Source organism: Oncorhynchus gorbuscha, linkage group LG09, assembly GCF_021184085.1.
Source record: "Oncorhynchus gorbuscha isolate QuinsamMale2020 ecotype Even-year linkage group LG09, OgorEven_v1.0, whole genome shotgun sequence".
In the NCBI taxonomy this organism is placed as follows: domain Eukaryota; kingdom Metazoa; phylum Chordata; class Actinopteri; order Salmoniformes; family Salmonidae; genus Oncorhynchus; species Oncorhynchus gorbuscha.
In genome coordinates, this window is record NC_060181.1 from 80,715,288 (window position 1) to 80,735,250 (window position 19,963).

The 19,963-nt window shown below is 45.6% G+C and overlaps 1 protein-coding gene across 1 annotated transcript in view; it reads left to right on the plus strand.

The window, feature by feature from the left end:
- LOC124044168 (unconventional myosin-XVI-like) overlaps positions 1-19,963 on the plus strand; it is a 519,573-nt gene that overhangs the window by 128,183 nt on the left and 371,427 nt on the right. Inside the window, exons 12-13 of the mRNA XM_046363671.1 lie at positions 5,687-5,752; positions 19,231-19,358. Coding sequence (XP_046219627.1) covers positions 5,687-5,752; positions 19,231-19,358 — 194 coding nt within the window. The remainder of the gene's footprint in view (positions 1-5,686; positions 5,753-19,230; positions 19,359-19,963) is intronic.

Sequence of the window (19,963 nt, forward strand, 5' to 3'; positions counted from 1 at the left end):
GGACAGAGAAGAGTGGGTAGTTTATTGAGAGAGGACAGAGAAGAGTGGGTAGTTTATTGAGAGAGGACAGAGAAGAGTGGGTAGTTTATTGAGAGAGGACAGAGAAGAGTGGGTAGATTATTGAGAGAGGACAGAGAAGAATGGGTAGATTGAGAGAGGACAGAGAAGAATGGGTAGATTGAGAGAGGACAGAGAAGAGTGGGTAGATTGAGAGAGGACAGAGAAGAGTGGGTAGTTTATTGAGAGAGGACAGAGAAGAGTGGGTAGATTGAGAGAGGACAGAGAAGAATGGGTAGATTATTGAGAGAGGACAGAGAAGAGTGGGTAGATTATTGAGAGAGGACAGAGAAGAGTGGATAGATTGAGAGAGGACAGGGAAGAGTGGGTAGATTGAGAGAGGACAGAGAAGAGTGGGTAGATTGAGAGAGGACAGAGAAGAATGGGTAGATTATTGAGAGAGGACAGAGAAGAATGGGTAGATTGATGTAAAATGGGTAGATTGAGACAGGACAGAGAAGAATGGGTAGATTATTGAGAGAGGACAGAGAAGAGTGGATAGATTGAGAGAGGACAGGGAAGAGTGGGTAGATTGAGAGAGAACAGAGAAGAGTGGGTAGATTGAGAGAGGACAGGGAAGAGTGGGTAGATTGAGAGAGGACAGAGAAGAGTGGGTAGATTGAGAGAGGACAGAGAAGAGTGGGTAGTTTATTGAGAGAGGACAGAGAAGAGTGGGTAGATTGAGAGAGGACAGGGAAGAGTGGGTAGATTGAGAGAGGACAGAGAAGAATGGGTAGATTATTGAGAGAGGACAGAGAAGAGTGGGTAGATTATTGAGAGAGGACAGAGAAGAATGGGTAGATTATTGAGAGAGGACAGAGAAGAATGGGTAGATTATTGAGAGAGGACAGAGAAGAATGGGTAGATTGAGAGAGGACAGAGAAGAATGGGTAGATTGAGAGAGGACAGAGAAGAGTGGGTAGATTGAGAGAGGACAGAGAAGAGTGGGTAGATTGAGAGAGGACAGAGAAGAGTGGGTAGATTGAAAGAGGACAGAGAAGAGTGGGTAGATTGAGAGAGGACAGAGAAGAGTGGGTAGATTGAGAGAGGACAGGGAAGAGTGGGTAGATTGAGAGAGGACAGAGAAGAGTGGGTAGATTGAGAGAGGACAGAGAAGAGTGGGTAGATTGAGAGAGGACAGAGAAGAATGGGTAGATTGAGAGAGGACAGAGAAGAATGGGTAGATTGAGAGAGGACAGAGAAGAGTGGGTAGATTGAGAGAGGACAGAGAAGAGTGGGTAGTTTATTGAGAGAGGACAGAGAAGAGTGGGTAGATTGAGAGAGGACAGAGAAGAATGGGTAGATTATTGAGAGAGGACAGAGAAGAGTGGGTAGATTATTGAGAGAGGACAGAGAAGAGTGGATAGATTGAGAGAGGACAGGGAAGAGTGGGTAGATTGAGAGAGGACAGAGAAGAGTGGGTAGATTGAGAGAGGACAGAGAAGAATGGGTAGATTATTGAGAGAGGACAGAGAAGAATGGGTAGATTGAGAGAGGACAGAGAAGAATGGGTAGATTATTGAGAGAGGACAGAGAAGAGTGGATAGATTGAGAGAGGACAGGGAAGAGTGGGTAGATTGAGAGAGAACAGAGAAGAGTGGGTAGATTGAGAGAGGACAGGGAAGAGTGGGTAGATTGAGAGAGGACAGAGAAGAGTGGGTAGATTGAGAGAGGACAGAGAAGAGTGGGTAGTTTATTGAGAGAGGACAGAGAAGAGTGGGTAGATTGAGAGAGGACAGGGAAGAGTGGGTAGATTGAGAGAGGACAGAGAAGAATGGGTAGATTATTGAGAGAGGACAGAGAAGAGTGGGTAGATTATTGAGAGAGGACAGAGAAGAATGGGTAGATTATTGAGAGAGGACAGAGAAGAATGGGTAGATTATTGAGAGAGGACAGAGAAGAATGGGTAGATTGAGAGAGGACAGAGAAGAATGGGTAGATTGAGAGAGGACAGAGAAGAGTGGGTAGATTGAGAGAGGACAGAGAAGAGTGGGTAGATTGAGAGAGGACAGAGAAGAGTGGGTAGATTGAAAGAGGACAGAGAAGAGTGGGTAGATTGAGAGAGGACAGAGAAGAGTGGGTAGATTGAGAGAGGACAGGGAAGAGTGGGTAGATTGAGAGAGGACAGAGAAGAGTGGGTAGATTGAGAGAGGACAGAGAAGAGTGGGTAGATTGAGAGAGGACAGAGAAGAGTGGGTAGATTGAGAGAGGACAGAGAAGAGTGGGTAGATTGAGAGAGGACAGGGAAGAGTGGGTAGATTGAGAGAGGACAGGGAAGAGTGGGTAGATTGAGAGAGGACAGGGAAGGAGGGGAAGCAATGAGATGAGGAGAAAGCAAAGGAGCCAGGATGGCCAATAGAAAAAGAAGATATGACAGGGAAAAATAAAGAGGAGGAGGGAGAAGGAGGGAGAGAGAAGGAGGAGAAAAGCAGAGATGAAGAGTGTGAGGTGGAAGAGGCAGATAGAGATGGAACCAGGGAAGAGGAGGAGGAGAGGGCTGAAAAAGGCAGTGTAATGGTCCATTTGCTCCCCAGCAGGGTGGTCTGAGACTGGGATTTTAATGACTGGGCCTGTTGCTGGGATGGAAGGACAAAAGGATGGGGGAGGGATGCATGACAGTTGGGAGAATGAGGTGGTCATTGCGAGGGATTTGGAATTGGGGTTTTGGTCTTGATGCTACGATACGAGATTGAGGGGATGTAATTTAGTAACAGATATAAATTGTGCCAAATTGGCATAACCACTGACTGTCCTTAACTTGCTCCGGGTTGAAGTTCCCCTTGGGCACTGATCTAGAATCATCTATCCTTGTCCATCCTCACCTAAACCATTAGGAGTGAAAATGCTAAACTAACCTTCGATCAGCGTCTGAGGGGACTTTGTAGCTCATTAATTTTCAGGCCAGGCCTGAGGACAGGCAGGGCAGCATTTTAGCATCTTAGTGATATCATATCCAGCCCCAGCAGGGCCTCCTAGAGAACATAGGGTTAGCAGTTAGCATTCAGCCAGCTCAGGTATTTTTGTGGGAAGTAGGGCTAGCACCTAGCAGCTGTACAGTAGTAGCTGTAAGGGTTAGTGTTTACTGTATATCTTTGTCAGAGGACGGCGTTTTGGCAGCAGTATCTAGACAGCCTGATGGTCTACAGTAGGAAGAAAGAAGAACCATAGAAATAAAATAAGAATACCAGTCTACCTCCATGCAGATTTTGCTTTCCCATTTATGAAAGGGGCTTTGTGGTAAGGTTAGTATTTGGACTACACATAGGCTACAAACTGTCACAATACAGAAAATAAAATTATACACAATTTAAAACACCAAATTAAATAAACAGCTAATATTATTTAAATAATCAAACAAAACAAACACATGAATCAATATAAAATCCCGAGTCTTTCTCCTAAACTGACCCAGAGACAACAACACATGATAGGGCCCTGGTAGGAAAAGGCAGATTTACCCAACTCTGTGGATACACGTGGAGTCTCCAGCATTAACCAACTCTGTGGATACACGTGGAGTCTCCATCATTAACCAACTCTGTGGATACACGTGGAGTCTCCAGCATTAACCAACTCTGTGGATACACGTGGAGTCTCCAGCATTAACCAACTCTGTGGATACACGTGGAGTCTCCATCATTAACCAACTCTGTGGATACACGTGGAGTCTCCAGCATTAACCAACTCTGTGGATACACGTGGAGTTTCCAGCATTAACAAACTCTGTAGATACACGTGGAGTCTCCATCATTAACCAACTCTGTGGATACACGTGGAGTCTCCAGCATTAACCAACTCTGTAGATACACGTGGAGTCTCCAGCATTAACCAACTGTGGATACACGTGGAGTCTCCAGCATTAACCAACTCTGTGGATACACGTGGAGTCTCCATCATTAACCAACTCTGTGGATACACGTGGAGTCTCCAGCATTAACCAACTCTGTGGATACACGTGGAGTCTCCATCATTAACCAACTCTGTGGATACACGTGGAGTCTCCAGCATTAACCAACTCTGTAGATACACGTGGAGTCTCCAGCATTAACCAACTCTGTGGATACACGTGGAGTCTCCAGCATTAACCAACTCTGTGGATACACGTGGAGTCTCCAGCATTAACCAACTCTGTGGATACACGTGGAGTCTCCAGCATTAACCAACCCTGTGATCTAGTGTTGTAATCTGAGTTTCTATATTTCAAAAATGATGTTAAGTAAATTGGCAGTTTATTGAGTAAGGCTTTATAAACAAACACAGAATAATGAAGTGACCTACATGGTTTTAGTGAGGTCCAACCAACTTTATGATGAAGGATGCAGTGGTGTCAAAACTGTCACATGTTATCAAACAAAGTGTGCTGTGATACATTGTGTCCAAGGGCTTCAAAACACTGGTAGCTGCATTCATGTATATAATATCACCATAATCTACAACATGAATTAATTATCTGTTTTCTGCAATTTAATGAAGGGATCTATCCCTATAGAAGAAGCCCAACTTAATTCTTAATTTCTTGACTAACTCGTCAACATGCTTTTTAAAATATATATTTTCATCAATTCAGATCCCCAGATATTTATAGGCAGGGACACGATCAATGAGGGAACCATCTAACGTACTTATGCACAAATCATCAGTTACATTATTACATGATTTGTAAAATAGCATGTACTTGGTTTTACCAGCAGGTTTCTTACCTGTATCACACTTTCCTGTTCTTGAGGGGGTCGGCAGAGGTTGCCAAAGCGCCCACGCTCCCAGGAGTGCATATTTGGGAATGAGCATGTCCATTCAACTGCAACGGTGGAGATGACTTTAAAAAGAGTTCTCATAATAGTTCTGCCAAGAATAATATGGTAGCGCGATAGCACATTTGGGATAACAGGCTTCCTGACACCTCCTGTTTACGGGGATAGTATATTGCAATCACCTTTTTTGGCAGGCTTTCTTACACAGAAGGCACAGTATTTCAGTTAGTTGGTTTCAGCTCTTCAGATGAAGTGCACCCGTAGATATAGAATTGTTCACCTATATGGATCCGTCCTGTGCCTACCTATCACCTCCCTTGGCTGTGAGACACAGTTCCTTTTGACACCGTCATGAAGCCTATACAACATTGACTTTATAACAACATCATAAACTCAGCGTTGATGTCATAGTTGGATGAATGGTTTGAGCAGTTAGTGTACATTACCCCTGGTCCTCTCTCTCTGACTGATGAGATGCTATCATCAGTTAGCTCAATTGGCTAACATAGCAGTAGTGCTGAGGCCTGGAAAGCCTCTCCAACTCTCAGTGTGTTTGGGGAAGGGATTTAGTTCATATTCCTAACATGACCTTCAGGCTCCATGAGAGATGGGGCTTTGTGCTACAACTTGATTACAGACATTAGGCCTATTACATGGTCTAGGTGGACTTCTGTGTTAACCCCAGTGCCTGGTAGTTTGACCAGACATGCCTCAGTTCAAGAGCACACAGTGATGCCCTAAACCAAACTCTGTGGACTGTATACCCCTCCATTGATGTTAATATTTCATTGTGTATTTATTAATTTGTCCATGGAATAGAAGCTCTCTCTCACTTTACATTTCTACAGGTGATGTAAAATAAGGCCTGTTTTTTTCAGACCTACATCGGACACATTCTCCTCCTGGTCAATCCGAACAAAGACCTCCCTATCTACTCTACACTGGTGAGTATCTCACTACACACTACAGCAGGGGTGGGGGCCACAAAACATCTGTACTCACCATTTTCTTTGTACAAATATTTTTTAAATGCAACCTTTTTAGAACTAAGCAAGTCAGTTAAGAACAAATTCTTATTTACAATGACGGCCTACCCCGTGCCAAACCCGGACGACACTGGGCCAATGGTGCGCTGCCCTATGGGACCCCCAATCACAGCAGAAAAGCACCCCCACAAAATTATGCTGCCACACCCATGCTTCACAGTTGGGATGGTGTTCTTCGGCTTGCAAACATCCCCCTTTTCCTCCAAACATAACGAAGGTCATTATGGCCAAACAGTTCTATTTTTGTTTCATCAGACCCGAGGACATTTCTCCAAAAAGTACAATCTTTGTCCCCATGTGCAGTTGCAAACCGTAGTCTGTCTTTTTTATGGCCGTTTTGGAGCCGTGGCTTCTTCCTTGCTGAGCGGTCTTTCAGGTTATGACGATATAGGACTCGTTTTACTGTGGATATATAATATTTTGTACCTGTTTCCTCCAGCATCTTCACAAGGTCCTTTGCTGTTGTTCTGGGATTGATTTGTACTTTTTGCACCAAAGTACATTAATCTCTAGGAGACAGAACGGGTCTCCTTCCTGAGCGGTATAACGGTTGAAAAACGAGTTTTAATGACTCCAACCTAAGTGTATGTAAACTCCTGCCTTTAACCATATCTTGTCAGTCATGGAGAGTGTGTGACTGAATGTATTGTACACTATAAGTGTGTGTGTGTGTGTGTGTTGAGTTCCCTGTTGGGTGTGTCATTAGTCTAGTATGAATGGGTGGAATTTGGCCTTGATGTGGACCATCAATAATGCACTCTTCCTGTGGGTGATACACAGTAGAGTTCTGACTCTGCATTATACCCCCCCCACACACTCTCTCTCTCTCTCTCTCTCTCTCTCTCTCTCTCTCTCTCTCTCTCTCTCTCTCTCTCTCTCTCTCTCTCTCTCTCTCTCTCTCTCTCACTCTCTCTCACTCTCTCACTCTCTCTCACTCTCTCACTCTCTCTCAGTCAGTCAGTCACTCACTCTGTATATCTGCTGGGCAGTAGCCTAGACAGGCGTTTGTGGTGTGCACACATGTATCTTACTGTATCAGACAGGCATTTACATAAAGCTGACAGAAACCTGTTTCTTTCAGTCTTTACATAAAGTACACATGTAATCTCTCTTAGACAGGCTCTTAGCTATGTCTGACACAGGCTTTCCACATAATAGTCTATGTCTGACACAGGCTTTCCACATGCTAGTCTATGTCTGACATAGGCTAAGTGGTAGTCCATGTCTGACACAGGCTAAGTGGTAGGCTATGTCTGACACAGACTAAGTGCTAGTCTATGTCTGACACAGGCTAAGTGGTAGGCTATCTCTGACACAGGCTATGTGGTAGGCTATGTGTGACACAGACTAAGTGCTAGTCTATGTATGACACAGGCTAAGTGGTAGGCTATCTCTGACACAGGCTATGTGGTAGGCTATGTGTGACACAGACTAAGTGCTAGTCTATGTCTGACACAGGCTAAGTGGTAGGCTATCTCTGACACAGGCTATGTGGTAGCCTATGTGTGACACAGAATAAGTGGTAGTCTATGTCTGACACAGGCTAAGTGGTAGGCTATCTCTGACACAGGCTATGTGGTAGGCTATCTTTGACACAGGCTATGTGGTAGCCTATATGTGACACAGAATAAGTGCTAGTCTATGTCTGACACAGGCTAAGTGGTAGGCTATCTCTGACACAGGCTATGTGGTAGGCTATCTCTGACACAGGCTATGTGGTAGGCTATCTCTGACACAGGCTATGTGGTAGGCTATGTGTGACACAGACTAAGTGCTAGTCTATGTCTGACACAGGCTATGTGGTAGGCTATCTCTGACACAGACTAAGTGATAGTCTATGTCTGACACAGGCTAAGTGGTAGGCTATCTCTGACACAGGCTATGTGGTAGGCTATCTCTGACACAGGCTATGTGGTAGGCTATGTGTGACACAGACTAAGTGCTAGTCTATGTCTGACACAGGCTATGTGGTAGGCTATCTCTGACACAGGCTATGTGGTAGGCTATCTCTGACACAGGCTATGTGGTAGACTATCTCTGACACAGGCTAAGTGGTAGGCTATCTCTGACACAGGCTAAGTGGTAAGCTATCTCTGACACAGGCTATGTGGTAGGCTATCTCTGACACAGGCTATGTGGTAGGCTATCTCTGACACAGGCTATGTGGTAGGCTATCTCTGACACAGGCTATGTGGTAGCCTATGTGTGACACAGGCTATGTGGTAGGCTATCTCTGACACAGGCTATGTGGTAGGCTATCTCTGACACAGGCTATGTGGTAGGCTATCTCTGACACAGGCTATGTGGTAGGCTATCTCTGACACAGGCTATGTGGTAGCCTATGTGTGACACAGGCTATGTGGTAGGCTATCTCTGACACAGGCTATGTGGTAGGCTATCTCTGACACAGGCTATGTGGTAGGCTATCTCTGACACAGGCTATGTGGTAGGCTATGTGTGACACAGACTAAGTGCTAGTCTATGTCTGACACAGGCTAAGTGGTAGGCTATCTCTGACACAGGCTATGTGGTAGGCTATCTCTGACACAGGCTATGTGGTAGGCTATCTCTGACACAGGCTATGTGGTAGGCTATGTGTGACACAGACTAAGTGCTAGTCTATGTCTGACACAGGCTATGTGGTAGGCTATCTCTGACACAGACTAAGTGATAGTCTATGTCTGACACAGGCTATGTGGTAGGCTATCTCTGACACAGGCTATGTGGTAGGCTATCTCTGACACAGGCTATGTGGTAGGCTATCTCTGACACAGGCTATGTGGTAGGCTATCTCTGACACAGGGTAAGTGGTAAGCTATCTCTGACACAGGCTATGTGGTAGGCTATCTCTGACACAGGCTAAGTGGTAAGCTATCTCTGACACAGGCTATGTGGTAGGCTATCTCTGACACAGGCTAAGTGGTAGGCTATCTCTGACACAGGCTATGTGGTAGGCTATCTCTGACACAGGCTAAGTGGTAGGCTATGTCTGACATACCTCACATGTGGTGTATCTGCCATAACCAGCCTTGTGTGGCTAAAATTGCCATGATAGCTGAACAGTTCCATCAGGGGGACAAACTGTTCTCACTGTCTGAAGATATGCAATACAACCAGATAACTATCGTCACACTGCCCACTGCCCTAAAGGAGTGTGTGTGTGTGTGTGTTTTTGGGGGGGGATTGGGTTACCCCCAGCTGGGTTTGGAGAGATGCCCAACCACCCTGTCAGTGCTATCACACCCCAAATCTGTACCTCTAATCTGGCAGAATTTAACCAACTATCTCTCACAGTCTCACGTCAGAATTAAACATTCATCCATGTTTCTCAAACGTCAAATTTCTAAGTTGTTGCAAATGTCAAATTTCAAAGTGTTTAGTGTTAGGTTTAGGCATTAACTTCACATTTTTAAGGTTAGGGTTAAGTTTCGGCAAATCTCAGAAATCTTCAGGTTAGACATTATCTCTGAATGGTTAAGGTAAGGGTTAAAGTTTGAGATATCAAAAACATCTTTCTATCATTGAATTTGAACTTTGGAATATGAGCGAGATGCTTACAGTCATCCGCCATCCCTGTCCACAAAGACCGAGCAAAACCTACTTTAACGTAACAGTGCTCACTGTAGCCTCTAGTGGACGGGTTTTATGTCACATGGATGGACGTCGATAATTGACTTGTATCATTGACCTGGCTGATTTGAACACATCCTGCCTGCCTTACGCACACTCTCCACCTGAGAGAGTGAGAGGGATATATGTCACAACATGTGTGAAACACTGTTAACCGGCTGTCACCCGCTGACATCTGTCACTCTACCCCAAAAACAACCTCCATCCTCTCTTCCCCTCCAACTCCAGTGCCCACGGTGCCCACTCATATCTGCTAGGTGATGGGGCAGAAGTTTGGGGTTGTTTGAGGCTGGCTTGGTAAAGGAACCAGCGGCCGGGTTTGGTACTGAGGCAAGGCCTAGGCAGGGTAGTGAGGTATTTGAAGCTGGGTTTGGTACTGTGGCAAGGCCTAGGCAGGGTAGTGAGGTATTTGAAGCTGGGTTTGGTACTGTGGCAAGGCCTAGGCAGGGTAGTGAGGTATTTGAAGCTGGGTTTGGTACTGTGGCAAGGCCTAGGCAGGGTAGTGAGGTATTTGAAGCTGGGTTTGGTACTGTGGCAAGGCCTAGGCAGGGTAGTGAGGTATTTGAAGCTGGGTTTTGGGGGGAGGGTTGTTGGACTGGTGAATTTTTTTATTATGGGATGGGTTTCGGGGGGGGGGGGGGGGTTGGACTGATTCATGTTTTTTTATGGGTTGGGTTTTTGCGGGGGGGGGTTGCTGGACTGGTGGATGTTTTTATTGCGAGTTGTATTTTTTGGGGGGTAGTTAATGTATTGCTTGTGGGCATTGGATGTAGTGTTTGATGTGGCTCAGGCTTGTACAGAGTGGACAGAAGCCATGCTGTTCTGAACATGATTAGTGCCACAGAAATCCTTGAAACACATGACAGTAGGTGTGAGGCAGGATTTCATGTCCTTTTTTTGTAAGGTGTGTGTGTTATGTAAGAATGGGCTTTAATTAAAACTTCTTATGGCTGCTGTCCCTGTACAGGTATCAACATCAGCGGAAATGTCAGAGTACTCGATACAACTCAAACTTTCATTAAAACACACATGCAGGGTACTCAATTAAAGCTACACTAGTTGTGAATCTAGCCAACATCTCAGATTTTTTAAATGCTTTTCGGCGAAAGCATGAGAAGCTATTATCTGATAGCATGCAACCCCCGAAATACCCAAAGGGGACGTAAACAAAATAATTAGCGTAGCCGGCGCTACACAAAACGCAGAAATAAAATATAAAACATTCATTACCTTTGACGAGCTTCTTTGTTGGCACTCCTACATGTCCCATAAACATCACAATTGGGCCTTTTTTTTCGATTAAATCCGTCCATGTATACCCAAAATGTCCATTTATGAAGCCCGTCTGATCCAGGAAAAAACTGCTTTCCAAAACGGAACGTCATTTTTTTAAATTAAAAAAGTTGCCTATAAACTTTAACAAAACACTTCAAACTACTTTTGTAATCCAACTTTAGGTATTAGTAAACGTTAATAATCGATCAAATTGATCACGGGCGGATCTGTATTCAATAGCAGCAAGTCTTGAAATCATGGTCCATATTCTCCCTTTCATAACTTCCTCCGGTGTGTTCGACGACAGGAAGTGCCTATTTCTCATTTCAACAAGGATTAACTTCAACCTAATTTCCAAGACTGGCGACATCGTGTGGAAGCTGTAGGAACTGTAAACTGGACGCTATCTATTTTTCCTTGCAATAGACAATACAGAGACTGGCGGAGGGATATTTTTTGTTTGTTTTTTGTGAACAGTTTTCCTTGGGATTTTGCCAAGGCCTGTGTTATAGTCACAGACATGATTTAACCAGTTTTATAAACTTCAGAGTGTTTTCTATCCACACATACTAATCATATGCATATACTATATTCCTGACATGTGTAGCAGGACGTTGAAATTTTGCGCGATTTTTAACAGATTAAAAAATTCACAGCCTCTTTAAGAGTTAACACTATGCTCTCTAAACTCTTCTGTTCTCTCTTTTATCCCTCTTTCTCCCTCTCTCTGACTCCCTCTCTCTGACTCTCTCTCTCTGACTCTCTCTCTCTGATTCTCTCCCTCTCTCTGACTCTCTCTGACTCTCTCTCTCTGACTCCCTCTCTCTGACTCTCTCTCTCTGATTCTCTCCCTCTCTCTGACTCTCTCTGACTCTCTCTCTGACTCTCTCTCTCTGACTCCCTCTCTCTGACTCTCTTTCTCTCTGATTCTCTCCCTCTCTCTGACTCTCTCTCTCTGGATCCCTCTCTCTGAATCTCTCTCTCTGACTCTCTCTCTCTGACTCTCCCTCTCTGATTCTCTCCCTCTCTCTGACTCTCTCTCTCTCTGAATCTCTCTCTCTGAATCTCTCTCTCTGACTCTCTCTGACTCTCTCTCTCTGACTCTCTCCGACTCTCCCTCTCTCTGAATCTCTCCTTCTCTCTGACTCTCTCTCTCCCTCCTCTCTCTCTCTCTCTCTCTCTCTGACTCTCTCTCTCTCTCTCTCTCTCTCTCTCTCTCTCTCTGCTCTCTCCATCTCTCTGACTCTCTCTCTCTCTGAATCTCTCCCTCTCTCTGACTCTCTCCATCTGACTCTCTCTCCCTTACTCTCTCTCTCTCCCTGACTCTCTCTCGCTGACTCTGTCTCTCTCAATTCAATTTAAAGGGCTTTATTTGCATGGGAAACATACTGTATATTTACATTGCCAAAGCAAGTGAAATAGATAATATACAAAAGTGAAATAAACAATCAAAACAGTAAACATTACACATACAGAGGTTTCCAAACAATAAAGACATTACTGTCAGCACCCGATTACGAACCCGGGTCTTCGGAGTGAGAAACAGTCACTAAACCAACTGAGCCACGAATAGTCAGCAGAACCCAGAAGATGAGGCAGACACAGCAGTACTTGAGACAGTGTATTTAATGAAGTAAAAAGTGAAGTTCTTCAGGAAAACATGTGACTCCACAACCTCAAAAGGAATTCCACAAGAACAAAGGCAATCCTCCAAGACAAAAAGGCAAATCCACAAGGTGGAAGGCACAGCACAAAAAACCTCAAAAAGATACTCAAAAACAAACAAACAAGAACAAAAAACAGAACTCCACAAGAGAGTCCACCGGGATCAACAAGAGCTCACAGAGTACTAGGGCTGGGTGCTAACATACAAACACAGAGCAAAGAACAGAGGAAAACAAAGGGTTTAAATACAATCAGGGGAAACGAGGCACAGGTGCAAATAATAATGGGGATCAAGGGAAAACAATAGGTCAAAAGGCACAATGGGGGCATCTAGTGACCAAAAACCGGAACAACCCTGGCCAAATCCTGACAGAATCCCCCCCATAGGAATGGCTCCTGACGTTCCTACCAGCTCTCTCAGGGTGGAGGGCCCTGAACTGACGAATGAGTTCGGGGTCCAGTATGTCTTTGGCAGGAACCCAGGAGCGCTCCTCGGGACCGTAGCCTTCCCAGTCCACCAGATACTGCCAGGACCGCTGCACCCGGCGGGAATCCAGTATCCGATGGACGGTATAAGCCGGCTGGCCTCCAATGACACGAGGCGGAGGGGGAGGTCTGTCTGCCGGGACAAAGGGAGAAAAAACAACAGGTTTTAATAAGGAAATGTGAAATGTGGGATTAATCTTAAGGGATCTGGGTAAGTGTAGGCGATAAGAAACAGGGTTAACTCTCCTGGCAACCTTAAAGGGACCGATGTATTTTTGGGACAGCTTGCGAGACTCCACCCGTAGTGGTAAGTCTCTTGTGGAGAGCCAGACTCTCTGGCCGGGGCGCAGGGTAGGCCCGGGACGGCGACGTCTGTTGGCTTGTGGTTGGTACCTCTGTGAGGAACGCATAAGATTAAGACAGGTCTTCCTCCACATAAGCCGACAGCGTCTGACGAACTTCAAGGCTGAAGGCACTCTGACTTCTGCCTCCTGGTCCGGGAACAATGGAGGGGCATAGCCAAACTGACACTCGTGCGGGGACATACCAGTGGAGGAGGAGCGCAAGGTGTTGTGCGCGTATTCGTCCCAAACAATGAAGGACGACCATGTGGACGGGTTGTTACGAGTCATACATCGGAGGGTGGTTTCCAGCTCTTGATTCATCCTCTCTGTTTGGCCGTTGGACTCCGGATGGTACCCTGAAGATAGACTGGCAGAAGCCCCCATGAGTTGGCAGAAGGCCTTCCAAAACCTTGAGGCGAACTGGGGACCTCTGTCAGAAACCATATCTTGAGGAATGCCGAAGACTCGGAACACATGATTAATTACCAACTCAGCCGTTTCCTTGGCAGAAGGTAACTTAGTCAGAGGGTGACAGGTGAGGTGAGAGGAGTGCCCCCACAGAAGGACCTGAGTCCTCACTGCCTTGGGGACAAACAACTGATTGGCAGGACCTCCTTTCGGGTCCGGTTCAATAGCTTGAGCTCGTCTCACGGTATCCTCAACTTGCCACGAGATCAGAGCCACGATCTTAGCAGCAGGAAGGACAGGCATGTCCGTGTCATCTCGAATGGCAGGAGCGTAGACTCGGGACAGGGCATCCGGTTTGAGATTCTTCGACCCGGGCCGATAGGTGAGGATAAACTGGAATCGATTGAAGAAAAGAGACCATCTAGCTTGTCTAGAGTTCAACCGCTTCGCCTGCTGGATATACTCCAGATTTTTGTGGTCCGTAAGCACTTGAAACGGGTGAGAAGCCCCCTCGAGCCAGTGTCTCCATTCCTTCAATGCCATCTTAACCGCTAGGAGTTCACGATCCCCCACATTGTAGTTCCTCTCAGCCGGGGTAAGCCGGTGTGAGAAGAAAGCGCAGGGATGAAGCTTCTTGTCTTCACCCCTCTGAGACAGCTCCAACACCAACCTCTGAGGCGTCTACCTCCACCACAAACGGTTCATCCGTAGTCGGTAGTATCAGGATGGGAGCAGAGAGGACGCGCTGCTTGAGTCCTTGGAAGGACGTCTCAGCTTCTCTTCCCCACAAAAACCTTGCATTGCCACCCTTGGTTAAAGCTGAGAGATAGGGAAAAGATCCGACCCCTGGGAGGGCAAGTGCCCGGAAACAGTTCGATGGGGCAATCATAAGGTCTATGAGGTGGTAGCATGGTGGCCCTCTGTTTGCTAAATACCAGTTTGAGGTCATGGTAACACTCGGGAACTCGGGTCAGGTCGATGGATTCTAAAGACTCGGGAGTAGAACTCGGGGTATTCGGGAAAATACAAGTAGCTTGGCACGTAGGACCCCACTGCTTGATAGTGCCCACAGACCAGTCGATGTGAGGGTTATGGCTGTGAAGCCAGGGGTATCCAAGGATGAGAGGGAACTCGGAACAGGAGATCAAATGAAAGTTCATCAATTCCTGGTGTTGTGAAACTGAAAGTCGCAAGGAGGTAGTGACATGAGTGACAAGTCCAGATCCCAAAGGGCTTCCATCCAATGTAGTAACCCTCATGGGGTCACTTAGAGGTTCAGAGGGAACGCCATTCTCCTTCGCCCAGACACCATCCATGAAGTTACCTGCGGCTCCAGAGTCTACCAAGGCTTGAAGGTGAAGCTTGTGGTTGTCCCAGGAAAGGATGACTGGAATGAGCAGACGGGAGTTGGACGGATGGGAGGAGGTTATGTTTCCCGTTACAGTTCCCCCCGGTCTGTACGGGACAGAGCGTTTCCCTGGAGCCCGATGACACGTGGAACGGAAATGGCCCGGTTTGCCGCAATATAGACAGCGTCGCTCCCTCATCCGGCGGTCTCTCTCAGCCTGGGAGATGCGTCCAATCTGCATGGGTTCCGGTGGAGCCAGTGAGGATAAAGGTGGGGACTCGGAGCTGGGACTGATAGGGGCTAGAGGTCTACGGTTGAGTTCTCTCTCTCTCAGACGCTGGTCAATGCGTGAGGCCAACTTGATCAGGGACTCGAGATTGTCCGGTGGTTCCCGAGTGGCCAGTTCATCTTGGATAGTGTCGGAAAGGCCTTTCAGAAAGCACACCGTGAGCGCCTCGTTGTTCCAGCCACTCGCTGCTGCCACCGTGCGGAACTGGATGGCATAGTCCGTCACGCTGCGCCGACCTTGGTGGGGAGTCAGGAGCTGTTTGGCTGAGTCAGGACCACTGCTTGGGCCTTGAAACACTCGTTTGAATTCCTCAGCAAAGGCAGAGTAGCTGGCACAGCAGGAACTATGGGCATCCCACACAGCAGTAGCCCAGGCCAGGGCTTTTTCCGACAGCAGGGTGATGATATATGCGATCTTAGACCGGTCGGTGGGGAACGACGAGGGTTGCAGCTCGAAGGAGAGATAACATTGGGTGAGAAACCCTTTACAAGCACTTGGATCACCTGAGAACCGTTGGGGAGGTGGAAGACGAGGTTCAGCCAGAGGGTTAACTGCCATGGGTACGTGAATCTGAGGTACTGGGACGGGAACTGTTGCCGGGGTAAGTCGATCAGATATCTGCTTTATGGAAGTCAGCATCTCCGACAGAAGATGAGAATGTCTAGCCATTAAGGCCTCTTGCTGAACCAGGGCGGCTTCGTGGCGTTGGACAGTCTCCTGGTGGTGGGACAGCATGGCAACAAGGTCCTGGGAATTGGCTGCCTCTGGGTTCATTTCTGGATCTGTGTTTCTGTCAGGACCCGGTTATGAAGCCGGGTCTCCGGAGTGAGAAACAGTCACTAAACCAACTGAGCCACGAATAGTCAGCAGAACCCAGAAGATGAGGCAGACACAGCAGTACTTGAGACGGTGTATTTAATGAAGTAAAAAGTGAAGTTCTTCAGGAAAACATGTAACTCCACAACCTCAAAAGGAATTCCACAAGAACAAAGGCGATCCTCCAAGACAAAAAGGCAAATCCACAAGGTGGAAGGCACAGCACAAAAAGCCTCAAAAAGATACTCAAAAACAAACAAGAACAAAAAACAGAACTCCACAAGAGAGTCCACCGGGATCAACAAGAGCTCACAGAGTACTAGGGCTGGGTGCTAACATACAAACACAGAGCAAAGAACTGAGTAAAACAAAGGGTTTAAATACAATCAGGGGAAACGAGGCACAGGTGCAAATAATACATGGGGATCAAGGGAAAACAAAAGGTCAAAAGGCACAATGGGGGCATCTAGTGACCAAAAACCGGAACAACCCTGGCCAAATCCTGACAATTACAAATGTCATTTTATGTCTATATACAGTGTTGTAACGATTTGCATATAGTTAAAGTACACAAGGGAAAATAAATATGCATAAATATGTGTTATATTTACAATGGTGTTTGTTCTCCACTGGTTGACCTTTTCTTGTGGCAACAGGTCACAAATCTTACTGCTGTGATGGCACACTGTGGAATTTCACCCAGTAGATATGAGAGTTTATCAAAATTGGGATTGTTTTCGAATTATTTGTGGATCTGTGTAATCTGAGGGAAATGTGTGTCTTTAATATGGTCATACATTCGACATGAGGTTAGGAAGTGCAGCTCAGTTTCCACCTCATTTTGTGGGCAGTGAGCACATAGCCTGTCTTCTCTTGAGAGCCATGTCTGCCTACGGCGGCCTTTTTCAATAGCAAGGCTATGCTCACTGAGTCTGTACATAGTCAAAGCTTTCCTTAAGTTTGGGTCAGTCACAGTGGTGAGGTATTCTGCCACTGTGTACTCTCTGATTAGGGCCAAATAGCATTCTAGTTTGCTCTGTTTTTTTGTTAATTCTTTCCAATGTGTCAAGTAATTATCTTTTTGTTTTCTCATGATTTGGTTGGATTTAATTGTGCTGCTGTTCTGGGGCTCTGTGGGGTATGTTTGTTTTGTGAACAGAGCCCCAGGACCAGCTTGCTTAGGGGACTCTTCTCCAGGTTCATCTCTCTGTAGGCGATGGCTTTGTTATGGAAGGTTTGGTAATCGCTTCCTTTTAGGTGGTTGTAGAATTTAACGTCTATTTTCTGGATTTTGATCATTAGTGGGTATCGGCCAAACTCTGCTCTGTATGCATTATTTGGTGTTCTACATTGTACAGTGAGGATATTTTTGCAGAAATCTGCATGCAGTCTCAATTTGGTGTTTGTCCCATTTTGTAAAATATTTGTTGGTGAGCGGACCCCAGACCTCACAACCATAAGGGGCAATGGGTTATATGACTGATTCAAGTATTTTTAGCCAGATCCTAATTTGTATGTTGAATTTTATGTTCCTTTTGATGGCATAGAATGCCCTTCTTGACTTGTCTCTCAGATCGTTCACAGCTTTGAGGAAGTTACCTGTGGCACTGATGTTTAGGCCAAGGTATGTATTGTTTTTTGTGTGCTCCAAGGCAACGGTGTCGAGATGGAATTTGTATTTGTGGTCCTGGTGACTGGACCTTTTTTGGAACACCATTATTTTGGTCTTACTGAGATTTACTGTCAGGGCCCAGGCCTGACAGAATCTGTGCAGACGATTTAGGTGCTGCTGGAGGCCCTCCTTGGTTGGTGACAGAAGCACCAGATCATCAGCAAACAGTAGACATTTGACTTTGTATTCTAGTAGGGTGAGGCCGGGTGCTGCAACTTTTCTAGTGCCCTTGCCAATTCGTTGATATATATGTTGAAGAGGGTGGGGCTTAAGCTGCATCCCTATCTCACCCCACGACCTTGTGTGAAGAAATGTGTGTGTCTTTTGCCAATTTTAACCGCACACTTGTTGTTTATGTACATGGATTTTATAATGTTGTATGTTTTACCCCCTACACCACTTTCCATCAATTTGTATAGCAGACCCTCATGCCAAATTGAGTCGAAGGCTTTTTTGAAATCAACAAAGCATGAGAAGACTTTGCCTTTGTTTTGGTTTGTTTGGTTGTCAAATAAGGTGTGTAGGGTGAATACATGATCTGTTGTACGGTCATTTGGTAAAAAGCCAATTTGACATTTGCTCAGTACATTGTACATTGTTTTCATTGAGGAAATGTATGAGTCTGCTGTTAATGATAGTGCAGAGGATTTTCCCAAGGTTACTGTTGTCGCATATTCCACGGTAGTTATTGGGGTCAAATTTGTCTCCACATTTGTGGATTGGGTTGATCAGTCCTTGGTTCCAAATATTGGGGAAGATGCCAGAGCTAAGGATTATGTTAAAGAGTTTTAGTATAGCCAATTTGAATTTGTTGTCTGTATATTTGATCATTTCAGTAAGGATACCATCAACACCACGGGCCTTTTTGGGTTGGAGGGTTTTTATTTTGTCCTGTAACTCGTTCAAAGTAATTGGAGAATCCAGTGGGTTCTGGTAGTCTTTAATAGTTGATTCTAAGATTTGTATTTGATCATGTATATGTTTTTGCTCTTTATTCTTTGTTATAGAGCCAAAAAGATTGGAGAAGTGGTTTACCCATACATCTCCATTTTGGATAGATAATTCTTCGTGTTGTTGTTTGTTTAGTGTTTTCCATTTTTTCCCAGAAGTGGTTAGAGTCTATGGATTCTTCAATTACATTGAGCTGATTTCTGACGTGCTGTTCCTTCTTTTTCCGTAGTGTAATTATGTATTGTTTTAGTGATTCACCATGTGTTCTCTTTCTCTCTGTCTATACTCTCTCTCTCTCTCTCTCTCTCTCTCTCCCTCCCTCTTTCTCTCTGTCTATACTTCTCTCTCTCTATATATATATCTCTCTCTCTCCCTCTCTCTCTCTCTCTCTCTCTATATATATATATATATATATATATATATATATATATATATATATATATATATATATATATCTCCCTCTTTCTCTCTGTCTATACCTCTCTCTATCAGGTGAGTCAGTTGTATCTGAGTTCTTCAGGGCGTTTGTGCTCCTCTCTGCCTCCTCACATCTTCTCCTCAGCAGAGAGGGCCTACCACATGATGCTGCAGGAGCGACGCCCACAATGCTTCATCCTCAGGTAAACACACATATTCAAATGCATGCATATGTGCAAACCTGCACACAATCAATAAACAAGTGCCAGTATCACCTCTGTGAGAAAGCATTAGTATTTAATTCAGATCATTAACTCCAATCAGTTTAAGATTTAGAGTCAGTTAATGATTTAGAGTCAGTTAATGATTTATAGTAGGTGAATGGTGAAGTAAGGGCCACTGCCCAATTTGTCACCCCAAACCCACCCCGGCAGGTCAATTAAGTGCTTCCAGAGAGATTAATGGTTCTGGGAGCTTTGGCGCAGCCTGCTCTTTTCTTTGTCCCTGGCTGGACGGAGGCAGCTTCCTGATTGCAATTAAATCCCGTTCTGGCTCTCCATCGCCGTTCCCGCTGAGTCGCAGTGGATCTGGTAGTGAGTTAATGGACTTCGGCCGCCAGCTATCCATTAGACACACACACACACCTCATATACAGTCTCCATACTCCACTGAGCTGGAAGCAGTCAAAATGTTAGGTTCCTCAAGGTCAGGGTATAAACACACACACACATACACAACACACACACACACACACACACACACACAGACACACAGACACACAGACACACAGACACACAGACACACACAC